General features: G+C 50.5%; 1 protein-coding gene across 1 annotated transcript; it reads left to right on the forward strand.

The window, feature by feature from the left end:
- The first annotated feature begins 811 nt into the window (after window positions 1-811).
- Window positions 812-17,881, forward strand: HK3 (hexokinase 3). The gene is made up of 19 exons (XM_049648663.1): window positions 812-1,006; window positions 4,611-4,732; window positions 7,757-7,919; window positions 8,122-8,276; window positions 8,363-8,482; window positions 8,572-8,667; window positions 9,586-9,685; window positions 9,767-9,950; window positions 10,394-10,549; window positions 10,695-10,928; window positions 11,294-11,589; window positions 11,701-11,840; window positions 11,920-12,039; window positions 14,472-14,567; window positions 14,752-14,851; window positions 16,639-16,822; window positions 16,922-17,077; window positions 17,238-17,471; window positions 17,559-17,881. The coding sequence occupies exons 1-19, from the start codon at window positions 946-948 to the stop codon at window positions 17,701-17,703; spliced, it is 2,862 nt and encodes a 953-aa protein (XP_049504620.1). The 5' UTR covers window positions 812-945; the 3' UTR covers window positions 17,704-17,881.
- Window positions 17,882-17,965: the final 84 nt, after the last annotated feature.

Raw genomic sequence — 17,965 nt, forward strand, 5'->3', positions numbered from 1 at the left:
ACAGCTGTACTGCAGCCTGAGATTCCCATTTCCTTTCTGGTAGAGAAGACCCAAGGTATGAGCCTACTTTCTCCCCACCCACCCCTTGGCCTACCAATTCAAGGATAGACTCTACAGTCTGGCTGCCACCTTTCCCATTATATATCCCCACCTACACATATCTTCTTTAGGTCTTTGGAGCTGCATCCCATTCCATGAAGGTGCCTTGTGCTCCGTGATTTTGTACATGATCTTCTCTTTGTCAAGGATCACCTCTGCCAGCATACTGCTATTCGTCCTTCAAGGCTTAGCTTTCTCAAATTGCCCTGCCCACTCTAGAACAGAGTTAGTCTCTTCCTCTTGTGTTCCCACATTGCCTCTTGCACATTAGTACTTCAGCATTTTACTGTTGATTTATTTATTTTGAGAGAGAGTGTGTGTGTGAGTTGGGGAGAGGCAGAGAGAGGGAAAGAAAGAATGCTATGCAGGCTCCATGCTGCCAGTGCAGAGCCCAATGGAGGGCTCGATCCCACGAGTCTGGAGATCACAACTGAGGCTGAAATCAAGAGTTGACACTTAACTGACTGAGCCACCCATCTGCCCCAGTACTACATTTTGGAAAATTGTCTATTGTACTATACATTTCTCATGCTAGTCTCTTCCATCTTTCCAGGGGTAAGCCATCAACTCAAAACTCAGACTCTGAGTGTTTGTAAAGTAGACGGAGCTCCCAGCATTACAGAGGGGATGTCCCAGGGTCCTTGACCTAGTTCAGGGCTCCAGTTTCCTGCTTCATCTTGCTTAAGTTTGCACCATAGCCCTGCCTGTGCTGGGCTTCTCTTAAGGCAGACTCAGAAGGAAGTGCACCTTCCTGAATTAACTGATGTTCAGTTAGGGGTGGCCAAGGAAGAGGGTGGGACATTACAACTCAGGTGACTTGTGAGTTTCATTTCACAGTTCAGTGGGATGCCTCACATTGAGAGAGAAGAGCTGACGCCCGAGGAAAGTGACCAACTGCTTCTCCCAGGTAAGAGCCTCTTCTAATTCCTGCTTGCTTCAGCCCCAGTCCCTTGCCCTCATCTCTCCAGCTTGGCCCATGCTAGGGGAGTGGAGGCTGGAACGACTAAGCCAGATGTCCTCAGTGGTAGCTCCCATCCTTGGCAGGGATCCGTGGATACTTTTCAGAAGGAAGTCTCACTTCATGTAGCTGATTCAGCTGAGTTAAGCTAAGAGGCCAACAGTTACTCAAACATGTGCAGACCCTGGCTGGGTTCTGGGAATCTAGGGATGTGGAAGAAATGTCCCTCCCCACTGGGCTCAGCTGGAAGAGGCAAACAGGGATACATTTACTGGGAGTGTAAACACTGAGATTTATTGAGGGGAATCTTCACAGTCTTTGGTATGTAGAAATATGGAATAGATATCAAATAGAAGAGTGAATGAATAAGAGAGTGAATATATGATTGAATTAGCTGGGAGTGAGTGAATGAATGTTTGAGTTAGCTGAGCCTCAAAAGGAGAGTGAAAGCTCACCCCGTGTGTAACTCTTGGCCCTTTACTAAGATTATAATTGCCTTAGTTATCCCATTTTATTCTTGAAACAAACTTGTAACATACGTGGAGTTAACATTCCCATTTGACAGATTTTGGAAATTAGGTATATGTTACTTTGAGGAAATTTGTTAGAAACTCATTTCTTAGTTCTCCAAATAAGGACCCCACCCCCAACCCCCAAATTTTTCAAAGCTGTATTAGCACCTACCTATGCCAAATTTTGTGCTGGGCTGAAGATGTAAATGACTCAGACACAGTACTTCCAGAGTCAAGGAATGCCGTGAATGAAGGCTGGACAGCAGGAGACAGGGTGAAGCTTGTAGTAAGTGTGGCTGGACTATGAGTGGGAGTAGCAAGAGAGGAAGCTTGGGGCCTGCAATGCTGTGATAAAGAGTTTTAGACTTTTTTTTTTTTTTTTTTTTTTTCCTGCAGTGGGAACATCACAATGTAAAGGTTTACCTCCTTAAGGGAGATAGGGCTGGGAAATGGCATTTTTGCATAGTCTGGTGATATGTTGGTAGTTGGTAGGGCAGGGAGATATACAAATTGGAGCAGAAGTATCAGTTAGTAGTTGTTGGAATAATCAGATGGGAATAGGGTCTGGGGCAATGGCAGTGGGAACCAGGAGGAGGGGATACATGGGAGAACTCTTTCCATTTTTAGCTCTTTCAGCGTAAGACCTGATTGCATAGAGGAAGTGAGGGTCAAGGATGTAAACAGGCACCTGAATAGCTGTGAGAGTGAGCAACCTTAATGCCTCCAGCCAATGTGGAGGACAGGAAGAGTTTCATAAGGAAAAGTGAAGGAGAAAATGAATGTGTCTTTGACTATTGAATTTGATGAGCCTCTCTATCGTCTGGACAGTAATGTCTAACAGACCATTAGAATTTGGGATTTGGTTCAGGACAGGGGTTGATTTAGGAGCCCTTGCAAATAGGCCTCAATCAAACCTTGCAGATGATACAAAGGGAGTGTGGGGAAGAGGGCTATGGCCAGAAACTAGGAGAGGGGGGTGTTGTTTAAGGGGAGAGGAGAGAAGAAGTTATGAAGACTATGAGAGACTCAGGAAGGAGGCGCAGGAAAGACTGGCTGTCAAAGCCAAGGGACAAGGGAATTTTACAGTGAAAAGAATGCTCATGGCTTTGCATGACTGAGAGAGGACAGTAAGGGTGGGGACTGAGGAAAAGGTTGGGATTGGGCAGTCAGGAGATCCTAGGTGATCAGTAGGAGGGCAAATTCATGGGCATCATGGGGGTGGAAGATGGGGAGGGGTTGCAGGGATGGAAAAGTATCTTTCCTGAAGTTTTGCTGTTATAGGAAGAGAGGTAGAGTAATTCAGTGGACAGATGCCTTCTGCTCATCTTGGGGCCTCCACTGCATTTTCCCTTTTTCTTAACCCTGAAAGGCACCTGAATCCCCAAAAGCTCCCTTGGGAACTTCTTGGAACACCAATACCACCTCTAGCTTGAATTAGCAAAGTACCAGACATCTCTACAGTCCTTTACAGTGTGCAAAGGGCTTTCAGATTCATTAACTCCTTTAATCCTCACAAGAACTGAATTTTTGTCCTGTCATAGAAGAGGAGATTGAGGCTCATAGAGTTTCAATTCAGATTCATCTAAATAAATCTGAAGGCACACCCTGAGCAAGGTTCTTTTGTTCTCATTATTTCATTTGTGCCACATAGCCCTTTGACATATATTGGTCCCCATTTGGCAGATGAAGAAAATTAGGCCTCCAGATTAGACACGTGGTGATGCTGCTTTGTGAAGAGCTGGGTCCTCGACTTTGAGCACAGGGCTGTTTCCATTCTGCATCACTATACTTCTAAAACCCACCCATGAACTGATGTTTGTGTTACACATTAAATTTCCTGAAGGAAAAAAAAAATCCCAAAACTAACTTTATTTATTTATTTATTTATTTATTTATTTATTTTAATGTGTACTTATTTTTGAGAGAGACAGAGCGTGATTGGGAGAGGGGCAGAGAGAGGGAGACACAGAATCCAAAGCAGACTCCAGGCTCCAAGCTGTCACCACAGAGCCCAATGCAGGACTTGAACTCACAAACCGTTAGATCATGACCTGAGCTAAAGTCAGATGCTTAACTGATTGAGCCACCCAGGCGCCCCTCAAAGCATTTTCTAAGTCTTACTCCATTTAATTCTTACAACAACCTTGTAAAGGTAGATGGTAGATATTTCCTCCCATTTTACAGATGAAAAAACTGAAATTCAAAGAAGTCAGAAATGACCTGCCCGAAGTTGTGCCACTAGTGGAACTCCTTTCTAAAGCGCGAACCCATCCCTGTTTAGATCTCCCTTCAAGATGAAGTTTGCTGGGCACCTGGGTGGCTTAGTCAGTTAAGTGTCCAACTCTTGATTTGGGCTCAGGTCATGACCTCACGGTTCGTGAGACTGAGCTCCACATTGGGCTCTGAGCTGACAGTGCGGAGCCTGCTTGGGATTCTCTCTCTCTCCCTCTCTCTGCCCCTCCTCCACTCACCCTCTCTTTCTCTTTCTCAAAATAAACTTAAAAAAAAAAAAGATGAAATCTGCATGCCTTAGCTAGGCATAAAGGCCATTCTTAGTCCAGCCTGCCTGCTTCTCCAGCAAGTCTTTGGCCCCTCCTTACCTCACACCCTTTGTTCCAAACCTCTGGAACATCCCTGAAATCCCAAGCACAGTAGCAGGTCCATGTCTGTTACTGCCCATGTCAACTGTATTATGATTGTTGGTAAGGCTCTGAAATTCCTGAGGCCAAGGGCTACATCTCCTTTGTACCCCAAAATTTGGCACAGTAGCCATCAGGAATTGTAAATGTAAATAAATGACAGAATGAATAAATGGCATTGGGATTAGAAATCAGTCTTCCTAATGCTCTGTTAATATACATGCTTCTGGAAAATGAAGGCCTTCTGGTTGATTACCAAAGGATCCGTTGATGGTCAGAGGTTATGAGCTCTGCACACAGCTTTCTTCCCAGACCCCTTAAGAAGGAAGAAAGTTAAGGGCCATGGCCTCTGAGGGTTTGCAGAGTGTGTGGTTCATGAGGGCTGTCCTTTTCCTTCTATAGGTGGCCACCCCCCATTGTGGAAACACATGGACTCCATTGGGGCAGTAGGGTTGCAGCAAAGGGAAGGATTTCCTAGCTGCTCCCAGAAGGGCTTGCCTTGCCCCTCAGACAGCTCTGAGCTGGTAAGTGCAGCACTGGGTTTCTGTCTCATGGCTATTCAAGGCTGTCAAGGGCAGGATCAGCTGAATATGCAGTGGGGCCATGGGCTCACAGCCATGCAGCCCTTTCTAGTTAACCAAGCCTTTCAGATCTGATCTGGTAACTACCTCTTCTGTGGCTCCACACAACAGCAAGGTGGGGATTATCTTTTCATCTTACAGCTGAGAAAGAGGGGACTTAGAGAGGTGAAGTGATTTGAGTTTTAGTTGAGCTAAACAGGAGCTTCAGCTGAGGTGTTTCAGTTCCAAAGGCATTGCTTTTGCCACCTTGCTACATAGACGCTGTCCCTGCCCTGATGGGTTGGCATAGTCTAGAAAGGACCATCTTGGGGTTTTCTGGTAGAAAGTTGCATTCTTAAGGCACTTCCTTCTCCTATTTCTTTAGTTACTCCTGCATGTCTCCCTCCCTTCAACATGGCCACTGCAATCAGGCACACAGAGATGATTGCAGGGCTGAACTCAACGTAGAGGTTATTCTGCAGCACAGTCCATAAGCCTCAGGTTAGCTCAGACTGAGTTTCTCTTTTCTGTCATCTGTTTTTTTTTTTAAGTTTATTTATTTTGAGAGAGACAGACAGAGAGAGCAAGTGGGGGAGGGGCAGCGAGAGGGGTGTAGAGAGAATTGCAAGCAGAGCTGGACTCGGAGCTCAAACTCACAAACCATAGATCATTACCCAAGCTGAAACCAAGAGTCAGACACTTAACTAACCAAGCCACTCAGGCACCCTTCTTTTCTGTCATCTTGACCAAGATTTAGAAACCCTTGCATATCACACCATCAAGCAGGAAACACTTGTGTAAGTCATTTCATATCTGTTAGTCTGTTTCCTCATCAGTAAAATGGAGGAAAATAAAGTCTAATCCTCCCACCCCCTTGGAGGATTAAGTGAACTAATGGAGATAAAGGACCTGCACAGAGGAGGCATCCATGAAAGGGTTCTTGAGTTGTTCCCTGCAGTTTCTTTAGTTTTCTAGGTTATTCTGACATCTGCTGGACTTGGCTTGTTGCCTAAACTGTGAGGGCATCACCCCTCACTGCATTTCACGCTCCCACTTCACCTTTGTCCAGTCTCTGCTCCAGACCATGCTATCAACGTTTCCCTAGTATACAACTCATGATTGGGCCACAGAAGTGAGCAATGACATGGCCCCTGGCATGGGGGACTCAGGCCTTCTGAGTATTATTATTCTCTTGGCCATATTCCAGGGCCACACAGCCAGGAAGTGGCAGAACAAGGACTCAGATGTAAGTTTTCTCATCCTTTGGAGTTTCTTTGCTGTAACCTTCATCAGCTTTGAGTTCTTTTGAGGTGAAATTGCTAGTTTTTATAAGGTTTCACATTCATATGGAAACCCCTCTTCGGTCAGTTCTGGGCTCAAATCCCACTCTGTCCCTTAATAGCTGCTTGGGTTATGCAGATGACTATCCCTCTCTGAGCTTCAGTTTCATCATTTGTAACACATGAACAACCCCTCCTAGTGTACATGGCTGCTAGAAGCATCCCCTATAATGTAAACACGGAACTGAACATCTGGCACTCCAGGTAGGATCATTTGCCTCCTTAGGAATCTGTTTTCCATTCTCTTCTTAAGCAGAGGTGGGAGCAACTCGCCTGCATCTCCCTCACTGAACATCCTTTCCTCCTTGGCTCTCCCTGCCTCCTTATTCATATGCCTGGTGGTTACTTTGCAGATATGGGTCCAGCGTGGGGCACTGGAATGGAATTCCTGTGGGACAGGTGGTGAGGACCTGGGAAAGGCTCAGGCCAGGAGACTAGAAAATAGAGTCACAGGTTGGGACTCTCCAGCAAACCTAGGAGGGCTGCTGGTGTCTCTTTGAAGGACAGGCCAGAGAGTCATCTGGGGTAGGTTTCCACATACAGATGAGGTACTGGGGTCCTCTTAAACTCCCCCACAGTAGCCTGATGGAGAAGAACCTGGGGTATCCTATTCTCTGCTTTTTGCCTGCCTATCCCTCCCATCACTTTGATTCATCCCTAGTCCAGCCTTCCCCCCAATTCATCCCCTCACTCTGAAGAAAATCCCTTTATCCTCTTCTCCAGATCTTCAAATGGCTTGTTCCCTTCCTTCATTTAGGTCACCTCCTCAGGGAGAACTTCCCAGACCAATATCCAAAAATACCTCTTCCTCCCCTGGTCACTCTCAAACTTCTATTCCTGCCTTTAAAAAAAAAAAAAATCTACCATTTCTACCAGAATATATGTTTATTTGCTTATTTTCTGCATCTATGCTGAAATCTGAGCTTCACAAGAACAGAACTCAGCTGGTTATGCAACATATAGTGCTTAGAATAGTGTTGGGCATGTAGTAGGGGCTCTATCGATGTCTGTGGGAAGGATGGCTGACTGATGGCTGATGACTGATGGCCAATTGTCCTCCATTGTGTAGCCTCCAAATTTTCCTGGGCCGGGCTTACTTAGGTTCCAGAGTCAAATGGATTAAGAACCTGAACTTGAGATTCATTCACACATTTTGTTCATTTGCTCATTCAATGATAATTCACTGAGCAGCTCACCTCTGGGTACTGGGGAGCCAGAGTGAGTCAGGGGTATGACAGGAGAGAGGTCTCACTAAACCCTGAATTCAAAGAAGAGGAAGGGGCAGGGGACACAGGGATCTGAGAAGGAGCTACCAGAGAATGGAGCAGGAGGAGGAAGTGTGTGGGTCTCCCCTCTAAGAAGGAACCTTCTAAGAATGCAGGAATGTAGTGTAAGCTGCAGGCTATAAAAGAGAGCCAAGGGATGTGAAGCGGTGAGGAGTGGGGCTGAGCAGGTGTTGGGGAGACCAGCAAGGCTCAGAAAGAGCTCAGGAAGGGCTCTAGTCAGCTTCTGGGAAAGTCAAGGGAGGTGCTGGTCTGTACTGGCAAGAAGAGGAGGTGTGAGCCAGGCAGGACAGTCCTGATTGGAGTGAGAGAGCTTGGCTAGGTTAACAGGGCTCTTGCCCAGATGTTAGCCCGTTTCTCCCCAGGTGCTGGAATGCCTACAGCAATTCAAGGTAACACAGACACAGCTGCAGCAGATCCAAACCAGCCTCCTGGGCTCCATGGAGCAGGCACTAGGGGGGCAGGCCAGCTCTGCTTCCGCTGTCCGGATGCTGCCCACATATGTGGGGTCCACCCCACATGGCACTGGTGGGTGACATAGACTAAGATGGGTGGGCAGGCCTGGGGAGAGTGTTCTGATCTGGGGAAGGGAGAAGTTCCTTATCCCTCTTCCCATTAAGGTTCCCAACTCTAAGCTCTCTTAATGAGACTTTACAGTCCTTGGGGATGTTTCTGGGAGGCAGAGGGCTTGTCTTGCCAGCTCATGCCTTTCTGTGACCTTCTGCCCCAGAGCAAGGAGATTTTTTGGTGCTGGAGCTGGGGGCCACAGGGGCCTCACTGCGTGTTCTGTGGGTGACCCTGATGGGCACTGAAGGACACAGGATGGAGCCCCGGAGCCAGGAGTTTGTGATCCCCCCAGAGGTGATGCTGGGTCCTGGTCAGCAGGTGAGAGGTCACTGCCCAGTCTCTGGGGCTTGGCTGGGTAGCCAGGGCTCTGGTGGGCAGATTTGAGCCCCCAACCTGTTCCACAGCTCTTTGACTTTGCTGCCCACTGCCTGTCTGAGTTCCTGGATGCATTCCCTGTGAGCACTCAGGATCTGCAGCTTGGGTTCAGCTTCTCCTTCCCTTGTCACCAGACAGGACTGGACAGGGTGAGGCAGAGTGGGCATGGGAACATTGGGTGGAGGAACCACAACCCTATGAAGGTTGCTGGGGAGTAACCCAGCTTTCCTGCCCCCAGAGCACCCTCATTTCCTGGACCAAAGGTTTTAGGTGCAGTGGTGTGGAAGGCCACGACGTGGTCCAGTTACTACGAGATGCCATCAAGAGGCAGGGGGTGAGTAGAGGCAAGGGCAATGGGAGGGCAGCTTGTGTGGCCTGGGCCTGGGCCCAGCACACATAGGCTGTGCCTGTGCTCCTGGGAAGGCCTGCTTTCCTTTTCTGTTTATATCCTTTATCCAGTTTAACTCTGGGGTGAATGTTGCTACCATTCCCATTTTATAGGTAAGGAGGCTGAGGCTAGGAAAGGTCAAAAAATTTTCAGGACTGTAGGAGAAAACAAGGATGAAAGGACTTGACCCTGTCCTCAAGGACTTCACAGTCTAGTGGGAAAGCATTTTGACAAAAGATTGTCCCTGTCAAGGAGGTGGTTCCAATGACTCTGGTAGCACTGGGAAAGGTACACCAGGACCTGGGCAGGGATTTGAAGGAGGAATTCTCCAGGTGTATAAGCTAGGCCTGGGGTGGAAGGTCTGGTTTCAGAGAAGAGTATATGCAAAAGCCTGGATGCCTGAGAAAGGTGGATCTGAATTCATGTGACTAAATACAGTGGTGCTAGTGGATGGTAGTCAGGGCTGGGAGGAGCAGGCTTGGGAAGCCAGGCCAAGATGAGGATGAGCAAGCCAGGTGCCAACAGTGCAGTTTTCCAGATGCCATGCTTGCTCACCCTCATCTTGGTCCTGTGGGGAGCGCTGGTGTTCTGGGGGTGATGGCTGAGGTTGGAGACTTTGAGAGTCCCAGGACCCGAGCTGGGGGTGGAAGAGCCAAGGGGAAGTGTGGAATGGGAGGAAAATCCTCTAGGTGGGATGGCCTAGAATATATGTGTGGGCATGAGCACACATATTTCATGGACTCTGAGAACCTCCATCAAAGCCAGGACCCCTCCGTCAAACCAAGGCCCTAGGCTTGCCTATCCCCCCGGTTCCCCACTACCTACATAGGTAGAACCCTGACCTCTGCCCTCTCCATTGTCCAGGCCTACAGCATCGATGTGGTTGCCGTGGTGAATGACACAGTGGGCACCATGATGGGCTGCGAGCCAGGGGTTGGGCCTTGTGAGGTCGGGCTTGTTGTAGGTGAGCGGTGGGCCATTTGTGATGATGGGTAGAGGGCACAGCTACCTGATGGGGAGGTCCTGATGGAGTCATCCCTGCCAGACACTGGCACCAATGCATGTTACATGGAGGAGGCAAGGCATGTGGCGGTGCTGGATGAGGACCGGGGCCGTGTCTGCGTCAGCGTTGAGTGGGGCTCCTTCGGCGATGATGAAGCCCTGGGACCAGTGCTGACCTCATTTGACCATGCCTTGGACCAAGAGTCCCTGAATCCTGGTGCCCAGAGGTGGCCTGATCTTCTGCTCTAGAGCTTATCATTCTGCTCCCTTCCTCACTGCTATCCCTGAACTCAGGACCCTCCCTCTTGCTTGCTCATAGGGTTTCCAGGTTGCAACCTGGGGGGCCCTGGCCAGGCTCAACGAATTAAGGGCTTAAGATTCTAGAACCCAGAGTTTTCAACACTTAGCCCTCCCTTATTCCTGACAGGTGTTCCCTGCCCTCTTTTGGGTCCTGCCACCCTCCAGGAGCCCCTCTGAACCCAACTTAAGCCAGAGGGGGCAGCAAAATCTGGATAAACACCCACCTATCTCCTGGAAGGCCATTTGCTTCTAGAACCTCCAGTCCGGGGACCCTAAAGAAAATGATCCTTCTTTTGGGGCTCTTAGAGGTGGGGTCAGGTGGGCTGAGGGCTTAAGAAAGGCTCTGTCCAGCCATACTTCCTACCTATAGGTTTGAGAAGATGATTGGGGGCTTGTACCTGGGTGAACTGGTGAGGCTTGTGTTGGCTCACCTGGCCCAGCAAGGAGCCCTCTTTGGCGGCTGCACCTCCCCTGCCCTGCTGAGCCGAGGCAGCATTCTCCTAGAGCATGTGACTGAGATGGAGGAGTAAGTAGGGAAAGCGAGTGGGCCTAGACAAGGGGCTTCTTGGCTTGGGAGAGGGAAGGATGCTCTGTCCCCCAGGTAGCTCTGGGGCTGGGGGTGGGTAGGGAGCTTCCAGGCTATTGAGTCCCAGGACGCTGTGTCCCTCCAGCCCCTTGGCCGGGGCAGCCCGTGTGCATGCTATCCTGCAGGACTTGGGCCTGAGCGTGGGAACCTCGGATGCTGAGCTTGTGCGGTACGTGTGCACAGCCGTGTTTACTCGGGCTGCCCGGCTCTGTGCTGCTGCCCTGGCTGCTGTTCTCTCCCGCCTCCAACACAGCCGGGAGCAGCAGATGCTTCAGATCGCTGTGGCCACCGGAGGCCGAGTGTTTGAGCGACATCCCAGGTATGGGAAAAACACACAATCCTGTGTGAGCAGGTAGCAAGAACATGTGTGTGTTTTCCATAGAGACCCAGAGGGCACTCTGTGGTAGCATGGGTGCCAGGCAGTGGGTACAAGCGGCACTCAAGCAGAGTGAGGTCAGATGGGGACTAAGGGAAGCCAGAGGAAGTCACGGGAGAGAAAAGATGCTTCTCTTTGGGTGTGCAAGGGAGGGGTCTCTGGGAGCACTGGAGACACTGGGCATATGGTTGGTTCACAGATGGATTTAGAATTGAAGGGATCTGGAGTAATGGGGCTCAGGGCTTCAGCAAGCCCTGGGGTTCAGGTTCAGGTGCCAAGCCAGGTATGCTTGCTATGTGTCTGTGTAGTTTCCTCAGCATCCTGCAGGAGACCGTGATGCTCCTGGTCCCTGAATGTGACGTCTTCTTCATTCCCTCTGTGGACGGGGGCGGCCGGGGCGTGGCAATGGTGACTGCTGTGGCTGCCCGCCTGGCTGCTCACCGACGCCTGCTGGAAGAGACCCTGGCACCATTCCGGTTGAACCGTGAACAGCTGGCAGCAGTGCAGGCACAGATGCAGGAGGCCATGGCCAAGGGGCTCCGAGGGGAGGCCTCATCCCTCCGAATGCTGCCCACTTATGTACGGGCCACGCCTGATGGCAGTGGTGAGGACCTGGCCTAAGTGTGGGGCTGGGTTATGGGTTCCTGGAAGTCATAGCATGTGCTGAAGTCGAGCCACCAGCTTTGTCCTGGCACTGAGGGTCTCTGTCCCACAGAGCGTGGGGACTTCCTGGCCCTGGACCTTGGGGGCACCAACTTCCGGGTCCTCCTGGTACGTGTAACTGCAGGAGGTGTGCAGATCACCAGCCAGGTCTACTCCATCCCAGAGTGTGTGGCCCAGGGCTCTGGACAGCAGGTACTCACAGCTTGGACCTGATGTCAAGAATGGGGAAGAGCCAGGATGGGACCACCCTCTGACTTGCCCCGTATCTCAGCTCTTCGACCACATTGTGGACTGCATTGTGGACTTCCAGCAGAAGCAAGGCCTGAGTGGGCAGAGCCTCCCCCTGGGTTTCACCTTCTCCTTCCCATGCAGGCAGCTTGGCCTGGATCAGGTGAGGGAGGAAGGGCCAGGAGAAACCATCCCCAAGGGCTTTCCACCCTCATCCCCTTCATGAAATGGGCAGGAGGCCTGGGAGAGGGCTTCAGGTGTCCTGGGCTGGAGCTAGGGGTGGGCAGAAGCACTGCTGTGCTGGGCCAGCACTTAGTCCCAGTTTCCCTGGATATGGTGCGTGCAGGTGGAGGAGGTGTGGCCTAGAATCTAGTGAAGTGGCCTGGAATCTAGGGCTATAAAGAGGCCTGAGGTGGAAAAGATCATGGATACCCCTGGGGGCTGCCAATGGGCAGGAAAGTGGAGCCAGGTTAGGTCTGGGCACTCGGGAGCAGTGTAGGCCCAGATCAGGGCTGATGAGGGGACACACTGACTGTCTCCCCCACAGCCCTGGTGTACTGATCTAGGGGACCTGCAGGGAAGAGCATTTGTTCCTGTATTTCAAGCGGCTGTGTTGTCCAGTTTCTTTGCATGTCTTCCCTTCCTGGCCTTGCTGTGCCCTGGCTTGGTGTTGGGTGCCTGACTGGAATGGCAGAGCAGCACAGAACTAGACACAGCACCCACTAAGCATCCACCTCTGCATGTCCTTCAACAAGAATGCTGGACTTCTCAGTGCATACATCTGAGGCCTGTCATGCAGACAGCTCCTCCCAGACCTCTGGTCCAAGTTCCCAGGAGTCTCCTCCTCAACAACCCCAACTTCTGCCAGAAAGCCTCCTGTGATGAGGAGCTTGCTGCCCCTAAAGTTGCCCACCACATTCTTCCACGCCTGTGCTCACTGAAAAAACTCTGCTTTCTCTTCTCCACCCAGCCTTTGTGCAGGTTTCACCTCTGCTCCAGCTCTGACCTCTCTCAGACACCTGCCTCTGTATTTTGCTTTCTTTCACACAGTGGCCCTTTGGAATTGAGCATTCAGCACTGTCTGTCTGCTGGTCTCCTCCACTCTAGGCTAAGCACCCTTGCACCGTTTGATTATTCCTTGTAAGGTGTGAGAAGAAGATGGGACTCAGGATGCAAAATCAGGCATGCAAAAACAAACAAGGTCCTATTCATTTTCTAGAACTGAACTTAATTTCTGTGTTGAGCCCACATTCTTTTGAGGAGTGATAACTTAATGATAATCAATTTGGGGACCTCCTTCCCCAGGTAGGGGTCGCTCCCAACTGCACCGCATCCTTTGTTGTGTACGTGCAGATACTCGGGGAAGTCAGGAGATGCCCAGGCCCCAGCTATGTGGACTCTCTGCCACTTCCTGTCTTGGTTCTTGACACCTTCCTTGACAACTCACCTTCCCCTCCAAGGGGAAGGAGGACAGAGACCTCCTCTGCTGTCAGGTCACTCCAATCTCTACTGTCTCCTCCCTTCCCACACAGGGGAATGGCCCAGGAAGAGGCATAGGACACCTTTCTCAGGAAACTCCAAAACTTCAGTCCCTCACACCCAGCACCCCTTCCCCAGACCAGGGGTCTTTCTCTTGTCTGGGAGCAGGGAAGTTTTGCTGCTACTAATGATCTGTCTCCCCCACACTAACCCTCCTCCTCATTTGCCCTCTCACTCTCTGGTTTCTGGTTTCAATACAATGAGCATAGAACAATCTGGCTGTGGTTATATAGGAAAAAGGATAAAAGGAAATATTGTTGGGGGAAATGTCGGTTAATAGTTCTAAAATCTCCTGCCCCAAAGATTTTCATAGCTGCTCTGCATGCTCATACTTTGGGCAGAGCTGCCATTTTCTAATAGCAGTAGGCTAACTCCTCCTGCCCCCACCCTCAAGAGGAAGCACACTTAGAAATGAATAGTTCTATGCTGCCAAGCCCATCACTAAGTTCACAATTTAAGGCCAATTTCTCACAATAAAGGCCTATCTGTCTTGTCTCCCCCCATTCTGCCCAGGTGTCTGGATTCTGGCTTTTCCATTTGTCCTGCACTCATATCTGGAACACACAAGTGTATCTGCTATGGACACGGCTCTATCCCTAATTCCTCAATTTCCTTCCTCTCAAGTGACTCTTGCTAGTTCTTTCTGAAAAAGCAGAATTTTCTGTCATTTGGACCCCTGAGCCTTCTGTGTCCTCCCCCTTCTCATACATAGCACTCATTTTATCAGCTCGGTTCATTCCTAACCCAATTATGAAGGGCCGTTCCTTCTGGGCAGCCGTCTTAAAACATCCAGACTCTCAGACCATCTGAGCATTCTGGCACTAATAATAGAAGACATAGGTCAGATGGTTATTAATAGCTTTCTTTACACAGGAAGGCCCCTGGAGAGTTAGGAGGGGCAGAGGGCAAGGCCTTCAACCATGTGGCAGAGTGGGTATGGGATCCTGTTTGGGGAGAGGGGAAATCGTATGCTTCTGATGGGATGCAGGCTTTGGGGAGGGTGAGTGAGATTCCAAGGGGCCTTTACCTTCCTGCCCCACCTTGGTCCCACCCTAGGGCATCCTCCTAAACTGGACAAAGGGTTTCAATGCATCAGACTGTGAGGGCCAAGATGTTGTGTGTCTGCTGCGGGAAGCCATTGGGCGAAAACAGGTGAGGAGTCTGCCTCTAGGGATGCTTGGGGCTGTGGCAGGCCTTGAAGGGAGCAAAGGGTCCCTTGCTTCCTGACCCAGGGGGGTGGAGTGGGTGGCTCTCTGCAGTAGAGACCTTTGGGTCCAGCTCTGGTTGCCGTGACGACCACGTTGCCCAGCAACTAGCAGCATCCTTTTGTGTGCAGGCAGTGAAGCTGAATGTGGTTGCCATTGTCAATGACACGGTGGGGACCATGATGTCCTGTGGCTATGAGGATCCCCGTTGTGAGGTCGGCCTCATCGTTGGTGAGGAGGGCCCTGCTTTTTTGTGCTCCTACTGCCTGGTGTTAATTCATTGCTTCCTGTTGATTCCTCAGATTGGACACTCCCCTGGTCTTGGGGATGTGGCATCTTTCCTGCCTGACCCAACTAGGCCCTGCAACACTCATTTGGACTGGGTGTCTAAACTTTGGTTGTTTAGCCCAGCTCAGCTACTGACTCACAGTCATTTAAGCTCTCTGAGCCTCAGTTTGCCCTTCAGTTAAATGACTCTGAGCTTTAGAGTCATACAGATTTGGGTGGAAATACTAGCTCTGCCACTTCTATCTGTACGACCTTGACCAAATCACCAGAGACTCAGTTTCCTTCTCTCTAAGATGGAGATAATAATGCCTGTCTCAAGGGTCATGAGAATGAAACAAGAGGCAACAAAGTGTGGGACAATGCTTAGCTCATGGTACATATACAGTGCTTGGAACTGAGTAGAGGCTGTGGGTGGAGGACACAGAATGAGCTGTGGGGGGTCCTTCAGGTAGTCCAAGATCCTAAGTCTTTATTAAGCATTTCTCCTCTGGCCAGATAGGGCCTGGATGAAAGGTCAGGAAACCACATAAAGACAGGGGAAATACCTGTCTTCTCAAAACTGACCATGGGGTGCCTGGCTGGCTGTCAGAGGAGCATGTCACTCTTGATCTCAGGATCGTGAGTTAAAGTCCCATGTGGGGTGTAGAGATTACTTAAATGAAAAAAAAAAAAAAAACAAAAAAAACAAAAAAAAACTTTAAAACAAACAAACAACTGACCATTTAGTGGGAATTGAGCCCAGAACAGCATGTGGCAGTCAGAGAGCTTAATCGGACTCTACACATCAGGGTGACAAGGCCAAGATCAGAAAGGAAGTGATCCCAACATGAATGGGACTTGAAGAGAGAGGGTTGTCTAGGCAGTGGAGGAGGGCTCCCACAGCTCTTTGGGTAGTCTCCCAGAGAAGGAGGTATGTAGTAGCCTCCTTTAAACTGGGGGCTTCTTGAAAATAGAACCTAGCATGGAGAGATGCTCAGGAGAGGTGTGCCCAGATTGCTATGTGAATAAACAACTAGTGAGAGGAATTCCAGGTGGGGCTGACAAGGAGACCACCTGCCTAGAGCTGACCATGTATTGGGGGAGAGGGAGGGGATGTCTTTACCCAGAGTATGCCTTCTGCCTAGAATGCCTTTCCTTTCTGTGCTTCTTGGCTTTAAGGTAAAATCCAAACGTCATTTCCTCTCTGTAGCTTTTCCTGACCCTCTAGGCAGGAAGACTCAGCGGTGCTTAAGGCTCCCATGATGCTCTTATTTGCACTTCTATCTGGGTACATACAGGCACTATCAGAGTTAGCTGCTTACTGCCCAACTTTGGCCACTGTAGGGCTCCTCATGTCTTGATTCCTATGTCCCTGGTTCCCAGCCAGAACCTGCTGGTTTGACTAAAGATGTGGAAAGCCAGTGTAGGGAGATTGGGCCTCTCAGTTGCAGGCAGCAGGGGTTGGGAGGCTCCCTCACATATCTCCCAGGGGTGGTCTGGGGTAGCATGGAAGATACAGTGATGGTGGTGCTTGTAAGGAAAGTAGTGGAGGCCCAGAGGCCTTGATGCCCCAGGGTCTTCAGAAGGAATGTCAGGAAGGAAGGCATATCAGGATCTGGCACAGGTTGTGAGTGTGGGGAAATGGAGAGGTAAGACATGAACCCAAATTTTGCCATCTCAGTCTGGGAAGGGTTCAGAGGAGTCTTATCCATGTCAGTAAATGGCTTCCACCCTGTCTGGCCTCTCTGCAGGAACTGGCACTAATGCCTGCTACATGGAGGAACTTCGGAATGTGGCAAGTGTGGCTGGGGATTCAGGCCACATGTGCATCAATATGGAGTGGGGAGCCTTTGGGGATGATGGCTCTCTGGGCTTGCTCAGAACCTGCTTTGATGCAAATGTGGACCAAGCATCCATCAACCCTGGCAAGCAGAGGTATGGGCTGGGTTGGAAAGAGGTGGCTGGTGGTGGCTGGCACTGGTTATGGTAGCAGGTGGGGTCTCCTGACCTTTGTGCACCTATGCTTTCTTGCAGTTTTGAGAAGATGATCAGTGGCATGTACCTTGGGGAGATCGTCCGCCACATTCTCTTGCATTTGACCAGCCTTGGAGTTCTCTTCCGGGGCCAGCAGACCCAGCGCCTTCAGACCAGGGACATCTTCAAGACCAAGTTTCTCTCTGAGATTGAAAGGTACCTGAGGCCTGCATTGCTCCTTCCACCTCCCAAAGGAATCTATCCACTTTGGGTAAAATTTTGGTTGGTGGGAGGTCCATTCCAGAGGATGGCGATGTCATGAGGTGGGAAAGCTAATGCAGGACTCTGGCTCTCTGTGCTTTCTTCGTTTCCTCAGTGACAGCCTGGCTCTGAGGCAGGTCCGAGCCATCCTGGAGGATCTGGGACTGCCCCTGACCTCAGATGATGCCCTGATGGTTCTGGAGGTGTGCCAGGCTGTGTCTCAGCGGGCTGCCCAGCTCTGTGGGGCGGGTGTGGCTGCTGTGGTGGAGAAGATCCGTGAGAACCGGGGCCTAGAAGAGTTGACTGTATCCGTGGGGGTGGATGGGACCCTCTACAAGCTGCACCCCCAGTGAGTCTGGGTGCTGGGCTGAGCAGGGAGGCATGGCTGGCTGGGGTCTGGCTGGCCTGGTCTTACCTCAGCCCCTCTCCTTCACAGCTTCTCCGGCCTGGTGGCGGCCACAGTCAGGGAGCTAGCCCCTCGCTGTGCGGTCACCTTCCTGCAGTCAGAAGATGGGTCTGGCAAAGGTGCAGCCCTGGTCACTGCGGTTGCCTGTCGCCTTGCCCAGATGGACCATGTTTGAAGAAGTCTCCAGGAACTACCCTTGCTGGACCAGGGCCCAGGTCCTACCTGTCCCCAGCTACCCAGGACTCCCAGAATAGCCCAAATGTGGCCATTCTGTGGCCACTAGCCTTGACCTCTGGCTTTCTCAGAGAGAAGTAGCACTTGGGTTAGCAATATATATATATAATTTATTTACATTCACGTCCGCTAAAATCCCTACGCACCCCGGCGGCCGGGCAAGGCTGTGTACATAAGGCCAAGTGTAAGTGCACGAATGCACT

The sequence above is a fragment of the Panthera uncia genome (genome assembly GCF_023721935.1).
Source record: "Panthera uncia isolate 11264 chromosome A1 unlocalized genomic scaffold, Puncia_PCG_1.0 HiC_scaffold_17, whole genome shotgun sequence".
Classification (NCBI taxonomy): domain Eukaryota; kingdom Metazoa; phylum Chordata; class Mammalia; order Carnivora; family Felidae; genus Panthera; species Panthera uncia.